The sequence below is a fragment of the Macrotis lagotis genome, chromosome X, assembly GCF_037893015.1.
Source record: "Macrotis lagotis isolate mMagLag1 chromosome X, bilby.v1.9.chrom.fasta, whole genome shotgun sequence".
Taxonomy (NCBI): Eukaryota; Metazoa; Chordata; class Mammalia; order Peramelemorphia; family Peramelidae; genus Macrotis; species Macrotis lagotis.
Window position 1 is genome coordinate 692,827,486 of NC_133666.1, and position 14,151 is coordinate 692,841,636.

The 14,151-nt window shown below is 51.6% G+C and overlaps 1 protein-coding gene across 1 annotated transcript; it reads left to right on the top strand.

Annotated features, from left to right (window-relative positions):
- The first annotated feature begins 1,600 nt into the window (after nt 1-1,600).
- DRG1 (developmentally regulated GTP binding protein 1) lies at nt 1,601-13,724 on the top strand. The gene is made up of 9 exons (XM_074206400.1): nt 1,601-1,709; nt 1,814-1,937; nt 2,017-2,192; nt 4,786-4,855; nt 8,108-8,277; nt 10,441-10,571; nt 12,460-12,627; nt 12,720-12,842; nt 13,456-13,724. The coding sequence occupies exons 1-9, from the start codon at nt 1,668-1,670 to the stop codon at nt 13,553-13,555; spliced, it is 1,104 nt and encodes a 367-aa protein (XP_074062501.1). The 5' UTR covers nt 1,601-1,667; the 3' UTR covers nt 13,556-13,724.
- Nucleotides 13,725-14,151: the final 427 nt, after the last annotated feature.

The window sequence follows — 14,151 nt, forward strand, 5'->3', positions numbered from 1 at the left end:
TTTTCATCAGCATCTGCTCATTGTCCTCAGAACAGCAGTAACCACTGGCAAAGTCTGCATCAGGAGTTGAGGGGAACTGAACCCACTTGGGAAAGGCATCTTCAAGACTATTAGAACCCAGTGGAAAACCTAGATTAGGCCTAAGGGGACTTTATGAGTATACTCACCAATGAGACAAAAGGACTTCTAGAAACCAAGAGCTTTGTCCTCTCCAAAGCTTAAGCCCCATTTCCCCTGGTACTGGTGGGAGAACGTGTCATAGGATGGGGGTGGCATGTTTTGTTGAACTAACCAATCCCTTTGATGTGATTTTAGCACATAAATCTTTGTAAAGCTAACCAAAGCTAGCTGACTGATACCAACCAGTAAGTGCAAATGAAAGTACACTAGTGGGGGCTCCTGCTCTGTAGCCCTGGAGAACTAGCCCACCTCCCCACCCCCACCCCATCTAATCATTCAGAGGGCAGCTAGGTGGTGCAATAGATAGAGTATTAACCCTGGAGTCAGAAGAACAAGAGTTCAAATCCAGTCTCAGACAATGACTAGCTATGTGACCTTGGGCAAGTCACTTCACCCTGTTTATCTCAGTTTTCTCATCTGTAAAATGAGCTGGAGAAGGAAACAGCAAAACCACCCCAGTCTCTCTACCGAGAAAATGCAAATGAGACCATGAACAACAAACACCTGCATTCAATTAATAGCATCAGAGATTTAGAAAGGACCTTAGGGGTTATCAAATTAAACTCCATTTTATAGATGAGGAAACTGAGGTCCAGACAGCTTGCCTGAGGAAACATTCAAGCCCAATTCAACAAACCCTCCTCCTCCTCCTCGGCTAGGCCATTTCTCTGCTTTGCGGCACGACGTCCAGATTTCTCAGTTTTCCTCCCAAGGACAAAGATTCTTTTAATTTCATGACTGCAGTCACTGTGTGCAGTGATCTTTGAACCCAAGAATGTAAAATCTGACCCCGATTCCATTTCTTCTCCCTCTGTTTCCCAGAAAATGATGGGATTAGTTACTGAGATCTTAGGGTTTTGTTTTTGGGTTTGTTTTTTTTTTAGGATTTTGCAAGGCAGTGGGGTTAAGCGACTTGGCCAAGGCCACACAGCTCGGTGATTAAGTGTCTGAGATTGGATTTGAACCCAAGTCATCCCGACTCCAGGGCCGGTGCTCTCTCCTGGGCCAGCTCGCTGCCCCTCCCCGGATGTTGGGGGTTTTAATGCTCGGGTTGAGAGGTCGGTCTGTCCTCACAGCCAATCCTGAGGCCTTTTCTGTATAAAACATCCGATTTCCTTCCCTGGTCCCAGTGTGCGTGCGTTTGCGGGGAGGGGGAGGGGCCCGAGACGCTCTCTAGGACCCAGCGGCCCCCAGGGCCCGCCCACGAGCGCGGCGGGGGCGGGGCTTCCTCCTTCCCTCCTCCGCCCCTTCCCAGCAGCCCTCGGGCTGCGTCCTCGTCCCCGCGCCGCGTCGGCTCTCGCGATGCCTGCCCGGAGCCTCTGCGCGCCTGCGCGTTGGCCGGCGCCTGCGCAGAGTGGCGAGCCGCCTCCGGCCCGGCGCTTTCCCGGTCCTCGCGGCTGCGGCGGGAGGAGCCGGACGAGGGGCCGAGGGACGGGGCGGAGGGACGGGGCCGGGCAGGGCCGGGCGGGACCGAGCGCGGCGACGCCATGAGCGGCACCTTAGCCAAGATCGCCGAAATCGAGGCCGAGGTACTCGGGAGGGGCCCGGCGGGAGCGGGGCCCCGGGGGGCTGGGGGCCCGGGGGGCGGGGGGCGTGCCCCGGGGCCCGGCCGTGACCCCCCTGCCCCCCGCAGATGGCCCGCACCCAGAAGAACAAGGCCACGGCGCACCACCTGGGGCTCCTGAAGGCCCGGCTGGCCAAGCTGCGGCGCGAGCTCATCACCCCGAAGGGCGGCGGCGGCGGCGGCCCCGGAGAAGGTGGGTGCGGGGGCAGGGCCGGGGGGCGCCCCGCGGGCCCCCCGGCCCGTCCTAAGGGTCTCCCCCTCCTCCTCCGCAGGCTTTGACGTGGCCAAGACCGGCGACGCCCGCATCGGCTTCGTGGGCTTCCCCTCCGTGGGCAAGTCCACGCTGCTCAGCAACCTGGCCGGCGTGTACTCGGAGGTGGCGGCCTACGAGTTCACCACGCTGACCACCGTCCCCGGGGTCATCAGGTACAAAGGGGCCAAGATCCAGGTGAGCCCCTGTGCTGGCTGGCCAGGCCTCTGGCCCCGACGTGGGCCGGTGGCAGCGAAGGTCCAGATCCAACACCCCGGGCTCGGGTTCGAGAAAGGAAGGCAACCCGCCCGGGAGGCCCCAGATAAGCGGGGGCTGGGGGAGAAGAGCCCCCTGGGGGGCCTTGCTGGAGAAGAGAGGTACCCCAGGCCCCTCTAGACCCCCCAGGCCCTCGCAGCGGGGCCTTAAAGCCGGGCATCCGGATGGGATTCAGCTCTGTGAGCTCCAGAGAGTGAGGAAGAAGAGAAAAACAACTCCACCCTAGGGGGCTGCCCTCCTGCCACACCCAGCTACGTCCCACGGGGGATTGGGGTGGGGGCCAGGATGGGAGGTCACCCTTTGCCAGGTGTCTTTGGAGTCAGCCGACAGGCATTCGAGGGCCCGTCGGGTGCCAGGCACTTACCTTCTAGGAGGGGAGTGGACCAGCAGCTGGGGAATAGGAAAGACCTCTGGCCCTTGAAGGATCATAAGGTTCCAAGAGGCAGAGGGGAGGCCAGACCTGGGGGACCCCCAGTCTATGGAACGTCACAGGTAGGGACCACAAGGAGTGAGGGGTGGATTGTATGATCAGGTCGCGAACGACCTAAATGTCAAGCTGTATTTGGTCCTAAAGGAAGCATGGGGAGCCACTGGGCTAGGGCGAGGCTCGTGCCACTCAGGCAGCTTAGTGGAGGGTGGCTCGGGGTCCAGTGGAGGAGGCTCTTGCAGAGTCTGGGAGAGAAGCATGGGAAGCCAGGCCGTATGCGGTGGTGGCGGTGGCCTACGAGAGATTGTAGAGACTGCTGGATGTGGACGGTGAAAGCAGAATAAAGGGGAGTGGGGGGCCCGTTTTAGGTGATGTGGGTCCTCCAGGGGCAGAGAGCAGGTTGGGGACGGCCCTCCGAGGGTTGATGGGAGGATGTTGGCATGGAGATAGGGCATTTCCTCTAGCCTAGAAGTTTTTGGCTTCTGACCCCTTGGGTCCTTTTTGCTTAGCTCAACTTGAGATCCAGACTGAGTTTGTTGAACGGAGTCTTGTCTAGCTTTGGAAAAGACTGAGTGTGAAGATTTTCAGGAAATCTTTTGTCAGCTGCTTGGGCTCAAAAGGCAACCAGTTTGTGGGGCTCTGCCCTTTTTTTAGAGGTGCCCTCAAGGCAGAGAATGAGGGAACAGACTCTAGGGTGTGGTTTACCACTCCTGAGGAGGAGTAGGGGTATATGGCAGGGTGAGGTGGCAAAGAGGTCAGCCCATGTTGGATGATGGCAGCCAGTCTCTAGTCTCCCCTACCTGGTGCCTCAGCAGAAAGAAAAGCTGTCGATAGTGTGGGTGATCCATGGTGTGCCACTTGCTTTCTGGGGAGGGGAATGCATGGCGAGGTGGGGGGGCAAGTTGAGGGGGAGGGAGGACAAAAGAAAGGAAGAAAATTGGAAAGTCAGATTTAAAAAAAATTCTTTTGCACATGTAATTGGAAATCTTTAGCAAAATAAATACAAATACAAAAAGGGAAAAAAAGTTACTGCATTGAACACTTGAGGTCTGCCAGGTGCTTTACATTTTAGAACCCTCCCCCAAGCCTGGGATAGAAGTATTGCCTGTACCATCCCATCTTAGTGACAATGGAGCTGCACTTCCCAGGTTTTGTGGCTTTGGAAGATGTGGGGTCTGAATCTCCATCATCCTCTCCCCAAATCTGGCCCTCACCTCCAAGACCTGCAGCCTCTCAGAGCCAGACCAGTGGGGCGCTCACTAAAACGAGTCTAGCTTGTCCCCATATAGCTTTGGCTGCTTTTAAGGCATTTCCCTCCAAGTTGTTGGAGATTTCAGAGAAGAGCAGTTAAGGTCTGTGGGTGGTGATTAACCCAGTCACAAGTATTTCAAAAGGCAGTGACCTCAAAAGCTGGCTCTGAAGTTAGTCCTGGTAGTGCCAGTGGCCTGCAGAGGCAGCTGGTGGGCCCCTAACTCCAGAGCTGACTCTTGGGTTTGTCTTCTCCAGAGCAGCCTCTGCCCCATCGCGCAGAAGGAATCCCAGGTCCAAGCTGTGCAGTCTCCACTGAAGGGGTCAGAGGCTACTCTCAGAGAAGAGCAATTCACGTTTTTCATCCTTGGCTTTTTGTTTGAACCATCATTTGCTTCCTCACCAACAACTCTTCTCATAGTAACTCTCCAGAAAAATGGTTCAGAAAAACTACCTCAAAATGAGTCCTGGCGCACAGGTCACTTTTCCATTAACAGAGTGGAGTATGTGCAGGCACTCTTCCATCTGCATTGATGTGCCCCCTCCATTTGCCCCTTGGCATTGTTAGATGCTCATGGCATGCCTTGGATACCATGTTCTTTTGGCCTTGCTTTACTTCAGCTCATGCTTCTCTGTTGCTCTGACAACTATATGAAGATAATCATCATAATATTCAGTCCAGCCATTCTCCTGTCTCCTGTTGCCTGCTTTTGGATCTCAAAAACAGTCCTGTCCAGGAGGTGTCCTTCACCCTCAGTCCCCCCAAAAGATCTTGGAAGTTGTTTATTCTGTCTGATCCCTTCTGTTCGTCATTTGTTTTTCTCTCCATTCTTCGGGCAGCTTCTGGATCTCCCAGGTATCATCGAAGGTGCCAAAGATGGGAAGGGGAGAGGCCGGCAGGTCATTGCAGGTATGTGCCATAGAACCCACTCAAGTAGAATTGTTTTATTTGGTTTTAAATCATCCTTTGTGATCCGGTGAGGAAGAGCACACATCTGGTGGTCTGGTGACCCCAGGTTGTCTATATGCTGTTTGATCTTGGTCCAGTCACCTTCTCTCTCCAGGCCGCCCTCATCTCACCCATGAGTTCTGACTCCAGAATCCTGAGGATTCAGTTGTTGGGAGCCTCAGGGAAGAGTTGTGTTTGTTTACACTTGGAGGAGAATTTTATCAATTGGTTTGGGGGGGGGGCAAGGTTTTGAGTTTTACATTTTCCTCCCTCCTCCCCACAGAAAGCAATGTAATATAGGCTACACATGCTAAACATAGATCCATATTAATCATGCTGTGAAAGAACCAAATCCAAACAAAAGGAAAAAATGACATAATCCACAAGACAACTTTTAAAATCGAAGACAAGTCTGCATTCAGACTCCCGTTCCCTTTCTGGATTTAGATGCTATTTTCCATCACAAGTCTTTTAGAATTCTCTTTGGTTATTGTGCTGCTGAAAGGTGCAAGTCCATCATAATTGATCATCATCCAGTGTTGCAGTGTTGCTGTTAAGGTGTACAGTGTTCTTCTGGGTCTGCTCATCTCACTTTGCATCAATTCATGCAAGTCTTTTCAAGCTTTTCTGAAGTCCTGTCTCTTAAGATTTCTGACAGAACAGTAGTGTTCCATTACATTCATTTACCACAGTTTGTTCAGCCATTCCCTAGTTGATGGACATCCCCTTGATTTCCAATTGTTTGCCACCACAAAAAAAAGCTATTTTTGTTCCTGTGGGGTTTTTTTACCCTTTTTCCTGATCTGTAGAAGAAAATTTTAGACAGGAACTCTTCATTCTGAGAAGAGATCGAGGCCCTCAGAGGTGAAGGACCTTTCCCTTGATCCCCCAGCAAGTTGGTGGCCAAGCTGAGCCCAGAGCTCTGCCCTTTGATGTCTTTGCACATAATCAGCTCAGAATCGGCTCCCTTATGTCACTGACTGAGCAAGTGTCTGCTTCCAGAGGACTTGGCATAGGTCATTGACTCTTCCAGCCCTTGGGTGTCCCTTTAGGGTATCATCCAGACAGTGGGGGCCAGGTCAGAGCTGTTGGCTAGACAACCTTGATGTAGGGTCCCTCAGGCAGGACCCTGATTTTTCTGGAGTTGGGCTTTCTTGGACCTGTGTTCCAAACTGGTGACATTCTGCTGGGCCAGCACAACATGAGGCCCCTGAGAGTCAGCATAAACACCTCCCATGCCAGGAGCGGTACTGTTGGGGCCCTTCACCTTATCATTTCCAGCTCAGTGTAGGGTCATGGGCAGAACCCTGGGCTTGGCATCAGCAGACACCCAAATTGGATGGTTCAGTGATTCAGGACAAAGCCTGCCTCTGGGCCTCAGTTTCCTCCTGGGTAAGATGGTGATGATAAAGCTCTGAGGAGAGCTTCCCAGGCTGTTGTGCCTGAGTGCCCACGGTGATCAGCCCTGCCTTGTAGGAACACTTTCACTGATGCAGAGAGTCCCTTGCCAGGCCTGTGCTCTCCCAATGTGGACCATGGTCTGCTTTGGCTCTGAAGAGGAACAAAAACCTATCCAAGGTCATGCAGTCAGCATGGGTTAGAGGGGACTTTTTGACTGACAGAGGCTGATTTTGTTTTATTTAATGATTTTGCTCATTCTTCTTGAAGTTGAAAGGGGGAAAGGGTCCTAGTTACTGGAGCATCTCTGCCCAGTGAGGTTCCCTGTCTGTGGGTCCTAGGCCTAGGTCACAGGCCCAGGTCATAGGCCCCTCTGGTTGAGGGAGACACATGCTGGGGTAACAATGGGCCCTTCTCGAATTTCAAATGTTCCTTTTGGAATGGCCAGAGCTGAACAGAAGGTTTGGTCTTCAGATACAAGACTTGGGTGAAGCATGGAGATTGGAGGCGAGGGGGGAAATATGAGGGACTTAATGATGATGAACTGCATGTATTTCTGTATAGAAAAATGATACTGATAATATTCATATGAACCTTCTCAGTTAATGGAGCCGGTAGAGGGATCTTTTATAGTTGAAGCACAGGAGAAAGCTGAATTCGAAGATAAAATATGGTGTAAAAATGGAGTCAATAGGAAAAAAAGGGAAATGGAAAGGGAGAAAGAAAAAGGAGAGGGGGAATAGGCCAAGATATTTCATATAATAAGATTCTTCTTTATTACAATGAGCTATTGCAATGATATGGGAGGGGGGAGGCAAGGGGGAATGAGGGAACCTTTGCTCTCATCAGAGGTGGCTAGGAGAGGAAACAGCAAATATACTCAATGGGGTATAGACATCTGGAGTAAGAAGGAGGGGGGAGCAGGGGGAAGGGGTGGGGATGTGAATAAAGGAGGAGAGGATGGCCCATGGAGGGAGAGTGGCCAGATATAACACATTTTTTACTTCTGCAAGGGGCTGGGATTGGAAGGCCTGCCCAGGATTCTGGGCCTAAGGGGTGGTATGGGGGCTCAGGGCTTCTTGGCCCCAGGACCAGGGATCTGTCGGCTGCGCCACTCAGCAACCCTACAGCAGAGTCAGAGTGGAAGGAGAGAGAAAATAGAGTACATGGTAGTGGAGAAATATGAAAGGAGGGAGTTGCGATCAGCAATGGCAATGGTGGAAAAATATGGAAGTAACTTTTGTGATGGACTTATCATGAAGAATGTGATCCACCCGTGACAGAGTTGGTGGTGTTGGAACAAAGACTGAAGCACATTTTTTGTTGTTATTATTTGGGGAGGGTGCAGGGCAAATGGGGCTGGGTGGCCTGCCTGGGGCCACATAGCAGGGTGATCTTTGGGTGTCTGGGGCCGGATTTGGACCCAGGTGCTCCTGGCTCAAGGGCCAATGCTCTGTCTGCCACCCAGCCACCCCTACTGTTATTACTACTTTATTTTATTTTTGGTTTTTGCAGGGCAGTGGGGATCGGGTGGCTTGCATGTCACATGGCTGGGTGATTGTTGGGTTTACGAGGCTGGATGTGGGCTCGGGTGCTCGTGGCTCCAGGGCTGGTGCTTCATCCATTGCGCCACCTGGCCATACCTACAATTATTACTATTATTTATTTTAATTTTAATTTTTTTCTCCCCCCTTTACTTTTTCACCCAAGCAAGTCTATATTCATGGGGGGAGGGGTATTTTGTTTACTTGTAAACCAGAATATTTTATTAATGTAAAACAACAACAATGGGCCCTTCTCTTCTTCATTCTTCAGTGGCCCGAACCTGCAACTTGATCCTGATCGTCCTGGATGTGCTAAAGCCCCTGGGACATAAGAAGATCATTGAGAATGAGCTCGAAGGCTTTGGCATCCGCTTAAACAGCAAGCCCCCCAACATTGGCTTTAAGAAGAAGGACAAAGGAGGCATCAACCTCACAGCCACAGTGAGTCTCCCTAGCCCTGCCAGGACTGCGTCTCTCCTGCACTGACCCTTGGCCCCTGCTGGGTCTGGAGGGAGCTGCCCTGTTAGCTGAGGCACCCCTTCCTCCAGGAAGTTGTCAGGGATTCCCCCACTTCAGGAATCTCTTTACATCGATTTTTCTGTGAACAGACTTCTCCTGTGCACCTAAGGGACAAAATCAGCTTTGTTTTATCTCTCTCTCTCTGATACCTGACATGGGTAGGTATTTTCCATCGATGTGGCCACAAGTAGGCAGCCCTGTGCTTGCTGTCACCCATCTGGGGCATCCCTTCAGGAAAGATTGATGTGCTGACCTTGGAAAAGGCCCCAAATTACACCAAAGACACTGAACCAGACTTCCAAGGGGGCGGCCCTGGGTGCAGACCTTACCCCTAGCCTAAGGGGAAGATTGAGACATGTCCCAAGAACAGCAGCCCAGAGGTGGAGGGTGTCAGGCCCCATGAGACATCCAGATAGTGCCCTGATCGATTGGTCAGGGACCAGGGATCTGACCCAAGGGGAGAGAACCTCTGACCAGGATTTTGTGGGAGATGGAGATCCTTCATGGATAGAGCTGTGGGCCAGGTCCTTCTGGATTCCACAGAGATTTGTCTTCATTTCACATCTCATTCATTTCCAGTGTGATCCCTCCCTTCATTGGCCCCCAGGTCCTTCCACTTTAGCTGCATTTTTATGGGGAAGGAAAGAGGAACCAATAGAATTGAGTCTAGAACTTTGGGCTTTCTTTCATTGTCTGCCTGTTTGTGTGGCCTGTAGTTCTGCTTCCTGTGTACACCCCACACCTGGTTGTCTTAGGTGTTTCTTCAAATTTGTCAGGTGCCTGATTTCTCACAAGTGGGGATGTCCTGTACATCTTTATACCCCCACACACACACACACATTAGGGTAGCCATTCCCCTGGAGGCGGTCACATCCTTTGTTTCCAGGTCTTTGCTGCCACAGACTTGGGGGGGGCACATTTCTTTCTGTCTTGGACTGCCTTGGAGGAGGTGCCCAAGGAGATCTCTGGGTCAGATGGCATAAGGTGCCTCTTTTTAGCACAATTCCAAATTGCTTTCCAGGATGGATGGTCCAGTTGACAGCTTTGCCATCGGGCTGCATGTGTTCCCCCAGTTGAGCCAGCACAGTCTCTCCCTTATGATTAGTCTTGCTAATATTCACCCGTTGGTGCCCTGTCCTTTGCCCTTCTCCTGTTCTTAGTAATTCTTAGGGTCGGCAACAGCCCTTTGTGGAGAGCTAGGCACTCTTCTCCTTTGGTTCCTTCCCGGTTGGGCTGGTTTGGCATCTTACGTGGTCATACTGATTCCCTCTTTCTTGGATATCAGACCTATATCGAAGATCTCTGATGCAAATGCATTTTTCCCGATTAATGCTTTCTACTTAATCCAGGTTGTATTGATTTTGTTCATGAAAAAGCTTTTCAAGTTCATGGAATCAATAATGTGTTTTATCTTTTGTGATGTTTTTGATCCTTTGTTAGATTAAAAATTCTACCCCAGCCAGTTGTAAAAGGTACTTTTATGCCTTTTTCTCTAATTTCTTAAATGTTGGGACCCTTTCGACTTAAATCCATTTTTTGGTGTGGATTTTGTTTGTTCTTTTTAAAGAATCCCCTATGTGAACACACATCTATTCCTGGAAAGCGTAACACTTAGAAAAAAATCTTTTTAAAAATAACTGGTGCTGTGGATTATTTTACCATAATTGCCTTGGTCGTTTAAAAGTTTAATTATTTCATTTTTCTCTCAGTAATTTGTGAGCCGCTATAGCTTCTTTGCTATTTTAAAAGCACCGTGGAATTTAGAGGGAACATATGGAGAGGTTATTTGTTGGTTTTTGTTTTGTTATGTTTAATTAAATATTTAAAAATTAATTTAAAAAATGTTTTTTGCTGAAAACAAAAGAAAACCAAAACTCTTATAGCCAGTCTGCATAGTCAAGCAAAACCTTTTCCCACATTTGTCCCCAAAAGTGCGTCTCATTCATGACAGGAGGTCGGCCTGACCTTTTAGCTAAGATCAAGGCTGAATCGGAACAGGAGCCGAGCTAGAGACTCACTGGTGGAGGCTGCAGGCAGGGAAGAGATGGCTCCCCCCGCCGGCTCACATCCTTGTGGTTTCTTCAGTGTCCTCAGAGTGAGCTTGATGCTGAGACAGTGAAGAGCATCCTGGCAGAATACAAAATCCACAATGCAGATGTGACCTTGCGCAGTGATGCCACAGCTGATGACCTCATTGATGTGGTGGAGGGCAACAGGTATGACTGAGGGCCTGGGGATGGTTAGAGCTTCCACCAGCGCCTCCTTTAGCTCAGTCCCTACTCCAGGTGGCCTTTCTAAAAGAGCTGATGAGTCTCTCTCAGAGGGGAAAGGTTCCAGTGATTGAAGACCCTGGAGATCTGCCCCTTTCCAAATTGTTATTACTGTGTGGGCACAGAATTTGTAGATGGCATGCAAAATGACCCCAAGTTTGGAAGGAGGATGGTTGAGTCTAGATGCTGAGAATGCTTCACCTTGTAGAAGGAGGAAGGGTCCTCCGAATCCCCATTGAGCCCTTGCCCAAGAGTTGCCTTTAATCTGCCTCTGTCTTTCCACAAAGGATGGGCAGCTCCTTGGGCAACCAGTCACCCGGCGCCACTTGGATTCATTCTCTCATTTGCATCATCTTGTGCCAAGCTCATTGTTGGCCAGATTTTCTTGACCTCTGGCCCCAGTCTGCCTCTTTTATCATCCTCTCTGGCCTTGGGTCCAGAGGGCTTGAGGGTAGCTCCCCTTCTCTCCAAGCTGTCTTTTCTCTAGACTAGCGAACCCCCGTTTGGTTTTTTCCTGCCACTCCTCTTAGGGTGGGCCCTTAGGACTATTTGCCCTTGCTGTGCCTCCTCTTTAGAGTGGCCTCTGTGGCGGCTAGGTGGTGCAGTGGATAAAGCACCAGCCCTGGAGTCAGGAGGACCTGGGTTCAAATCCAGGCTCAGACACTTAATAATGACCTGGCTGTGTGGCCTTGGGCAAGCCACTTAACCCCGTTTCCCTTGAAAAAGCCTAAAAAAAATTTTTTTTTTAAAATTAAAAATAGAGCGGTCTCCCCACATGGGCCTCCAGTGAAGGCTGACCAGGGCAGAGAATGGAGGACCTGGAGCCTGGATCTCATTAGCTTTTCTGGGCTGCTTTTCATTGCTGACTCTTGGTTTCACAGCCCACCAGCACCCCTCCAGGGTGTTTCAGCCAGAATGCTGGTGAGCCACACCTTGGCTTGTTTTGAGCTCATGAAGTGGATGTTTTTGAACCCACGTGTAAGGCCTTCACATTTACCCTCATCAGATGTCACCTAGTGAAGCTGGACCCAGCGCTCCAGTCTGTCAAGCTCCAAAAAGGTTTAGTCAAGGTAGACCATTGGGCTGAATCTAGGAAGACAGGACTTCATTGGGGCAGCCAGAAAAGCCAGTGCTGGGACTGCGGTGGGAGTGGAGTTCTGCCCTCTCCAGGCCCCATCTGGAATGGCTTGTTAACTGTTCTAGAAGCAAGCTTGGGAAGGGTCTCCATCCATGTCAGTTAGTTGTGGAAGGAGCCAGACTTGGAGCCTGTTTAACCCAGAGGAAGAGAGGCAGGACAGTTGTCTTTGAGTACAGGAGAGGCTTTGGGCTTGTTCTCTTGGCGCCCCAAGAGGAAAGGGAGTGGGCTTGGCTAGGAGGCCGATTCAGGCTCAGGACCGGGGAGATGTCCTGCTGCTGAGAGTTCCTCTTGTAGGGATTGAATGCTTTGTGAGCAGGAAGCTGTAGAAGGAACTCCTGGGATCCTCCGTAAGGAGTTCATCCCTGAAAGCTCTGTCTCTCTTCACTATCTCCTCCTTCCCGGACGTTGGGCAGTTCTCTTTCTTGACTTCACTTTAAGTCACCCTCATCTGAGAAGGGGTAGAAGCCTCAGACAGGCTGCCCAGGCCTGGGGTGTGAGGCTACCACAGCCCTCCCCCCTCAGTGGGCATTCCTGCTGCCCTTCACTGGCCCCACATGGCCCATCAGTGACTGGTGGCAGAGCCCAGACCTCCTCTCCCAGGACCCCCTGCTTCTCCTTGGCTGGTTCTCTGGTTGGCCTTGGAAGGAGATTGTTGGTTTGTGGTCACCCCCTGGTTTTGTGTTGCCCCTCCATCAGAGTTTATATCCCCTGCATCTACGTGCTGAACAAGATTGACCAGATTTCCATCGAGGAACTCGACATCATCTACAAGGTTCCTCACTGTGTGCCCATTTCTGCCCATCACCGCTGGAATTTTGATGATCTGCTCGAGAGGATCTGGGACTACCTGCGACTGGTGAGAATGTGAGTGTCCCCTGGGTGGGGGGAGGCCCGAGGGTTGCCATCCCCAAGCTCTTGGGATGCACCACGTCAAACTCTTGCTTCCTGTGTCCTAGCTACACCAAGCCCAAGGGACAGCTGCCAGATTACACTTCCCCAGTGGTGCTGCCTGACTCCCGGACCACAGTGGAGGATTTCTGCATGAAGATCCACAAAAATCTCATCAAGGAATTCAAGTAGTGAGTACGGGGTGGGCCAAGCCTGGCTCCTGGCTGACCGGGGACCCCAGCAGGAGGCTCTGGAGGGTCCCTGGCCCTTTCCTGGGTCCTGCTGGTTAGTCACCCCCCCCCCCTTGTCTGAGGGCAGCAGATTTACTGGGCAGTGCCTGCAATGACAGGGGAGGGGACAAGAGACCTTCACGTCCTTAGCTTCACCTTCCTTATCTGTGAATTGGGGTCCCAAAGGTCATCTACACATAGTCCTTCCTCTTTCCTTGGGAAATGCTTGTCGCTTGTCAGTCTGGGTCATGCCATGGAGCCCCTTCACTTCTCAGGAGGCACCTGAGGCCAAAGATTACAGGGATTTTCCAGGGTCTCACAGGACATCAGTGGCAGACCTGCAGCTCAAGCCCAGGCTGCCCTCATCTCCTTGCCCAACCTTGGCCCCGGTCTGTCCCAGCCGCCCTGTGAGGGAGCCTTGCCCCTGTGTTTGTGAGAAATCACAAGCTGAAAACTGAGGCTTGCCCCAGGCTCACACTTATCTCATGGAATCCAAATGGGGAAGTTCAGCCTTGACCCTGGCGGGGAGGAGGCCCTCCCACAACTAATGTTTTTCTCTTTCTCCCTCTCCCAGTGCCCTTGTCTGGGGTCTGTCTGTGAAGCACAACCCCCAGAAAGTGGGGAAGGATCACACCCTAGAAGATGAAGATGTCATTCAGATTGTCAAAAAGTGAAGGGGTCTCTGCCATGGATCAGAAAGCCTCACCCCTCTCTGCCCGTCCCTGGGGCTGTCCCGGGCTCTGGTCACAGCAGGGGGTCCCTGAGGCCTCCCCTGGAGCCTCCCTTCCTCACCACTGTCTTTCATTCTATGTTGAACTACATAAAGTGTCCAGCTGGCTGGCAGGTTGTTGTGAGGTGCCTTTGTGTCTGTGTGGACTGGCTTGAGTCTGGGGAGAACACATGGATGAAGGGGTCACTTGTTGGGGATGGGCAGGAGGGAGGGGGTCTCCACTTGTCAGGGAGGACGTGATGGCCAATGGCTGCCCCCCCCTCCTCTTAGCACAGGGGCTCCCTTAGAGCTGAGCTTGGAGAGAATAGGGAGAGTGCCTTTCTATGGGAGACCGCTGGGCCTGGGCTCCTGCTTTGTCTTTGGAGGCCTTGGTCGTGACAGCGGACTGGCAACTCCCAAAAGAAACCTGGCTTGATTTGATTTCCATTCTCTCCCTTTTTCTTTTTTACTGTTTCAACATTGGTTTGTTGTCCTCCATGATGAGCTGCCCTCCTTCCAGCGGTTCCCTGGGCATTGCTTGGGGCAGCGGCAGCATTGATG

Coding starts and splice junctions, on each gene's coding strand:
- DRG1 (XM_074206400.1), top strand. CDS start 1,668: ATGAGCGGCACCTTAGCCAAGATCGCCGAAATCGAGGCCGAG. Junction 1,710..1,813: donor TCGCCGAAATCGAGGCCGAG/GTACTCGGGAGG, acceptor TGCCCCCCGCAG/ATGGCCCGCACCCAGAAGAA. Junction 10,572..12,459: donor GATGTGGTGGAGGGCAACAG/GTATGACTGAGG, acceptor CCCCTCCATCAG/AGTTTATATCCCCTGCATCT.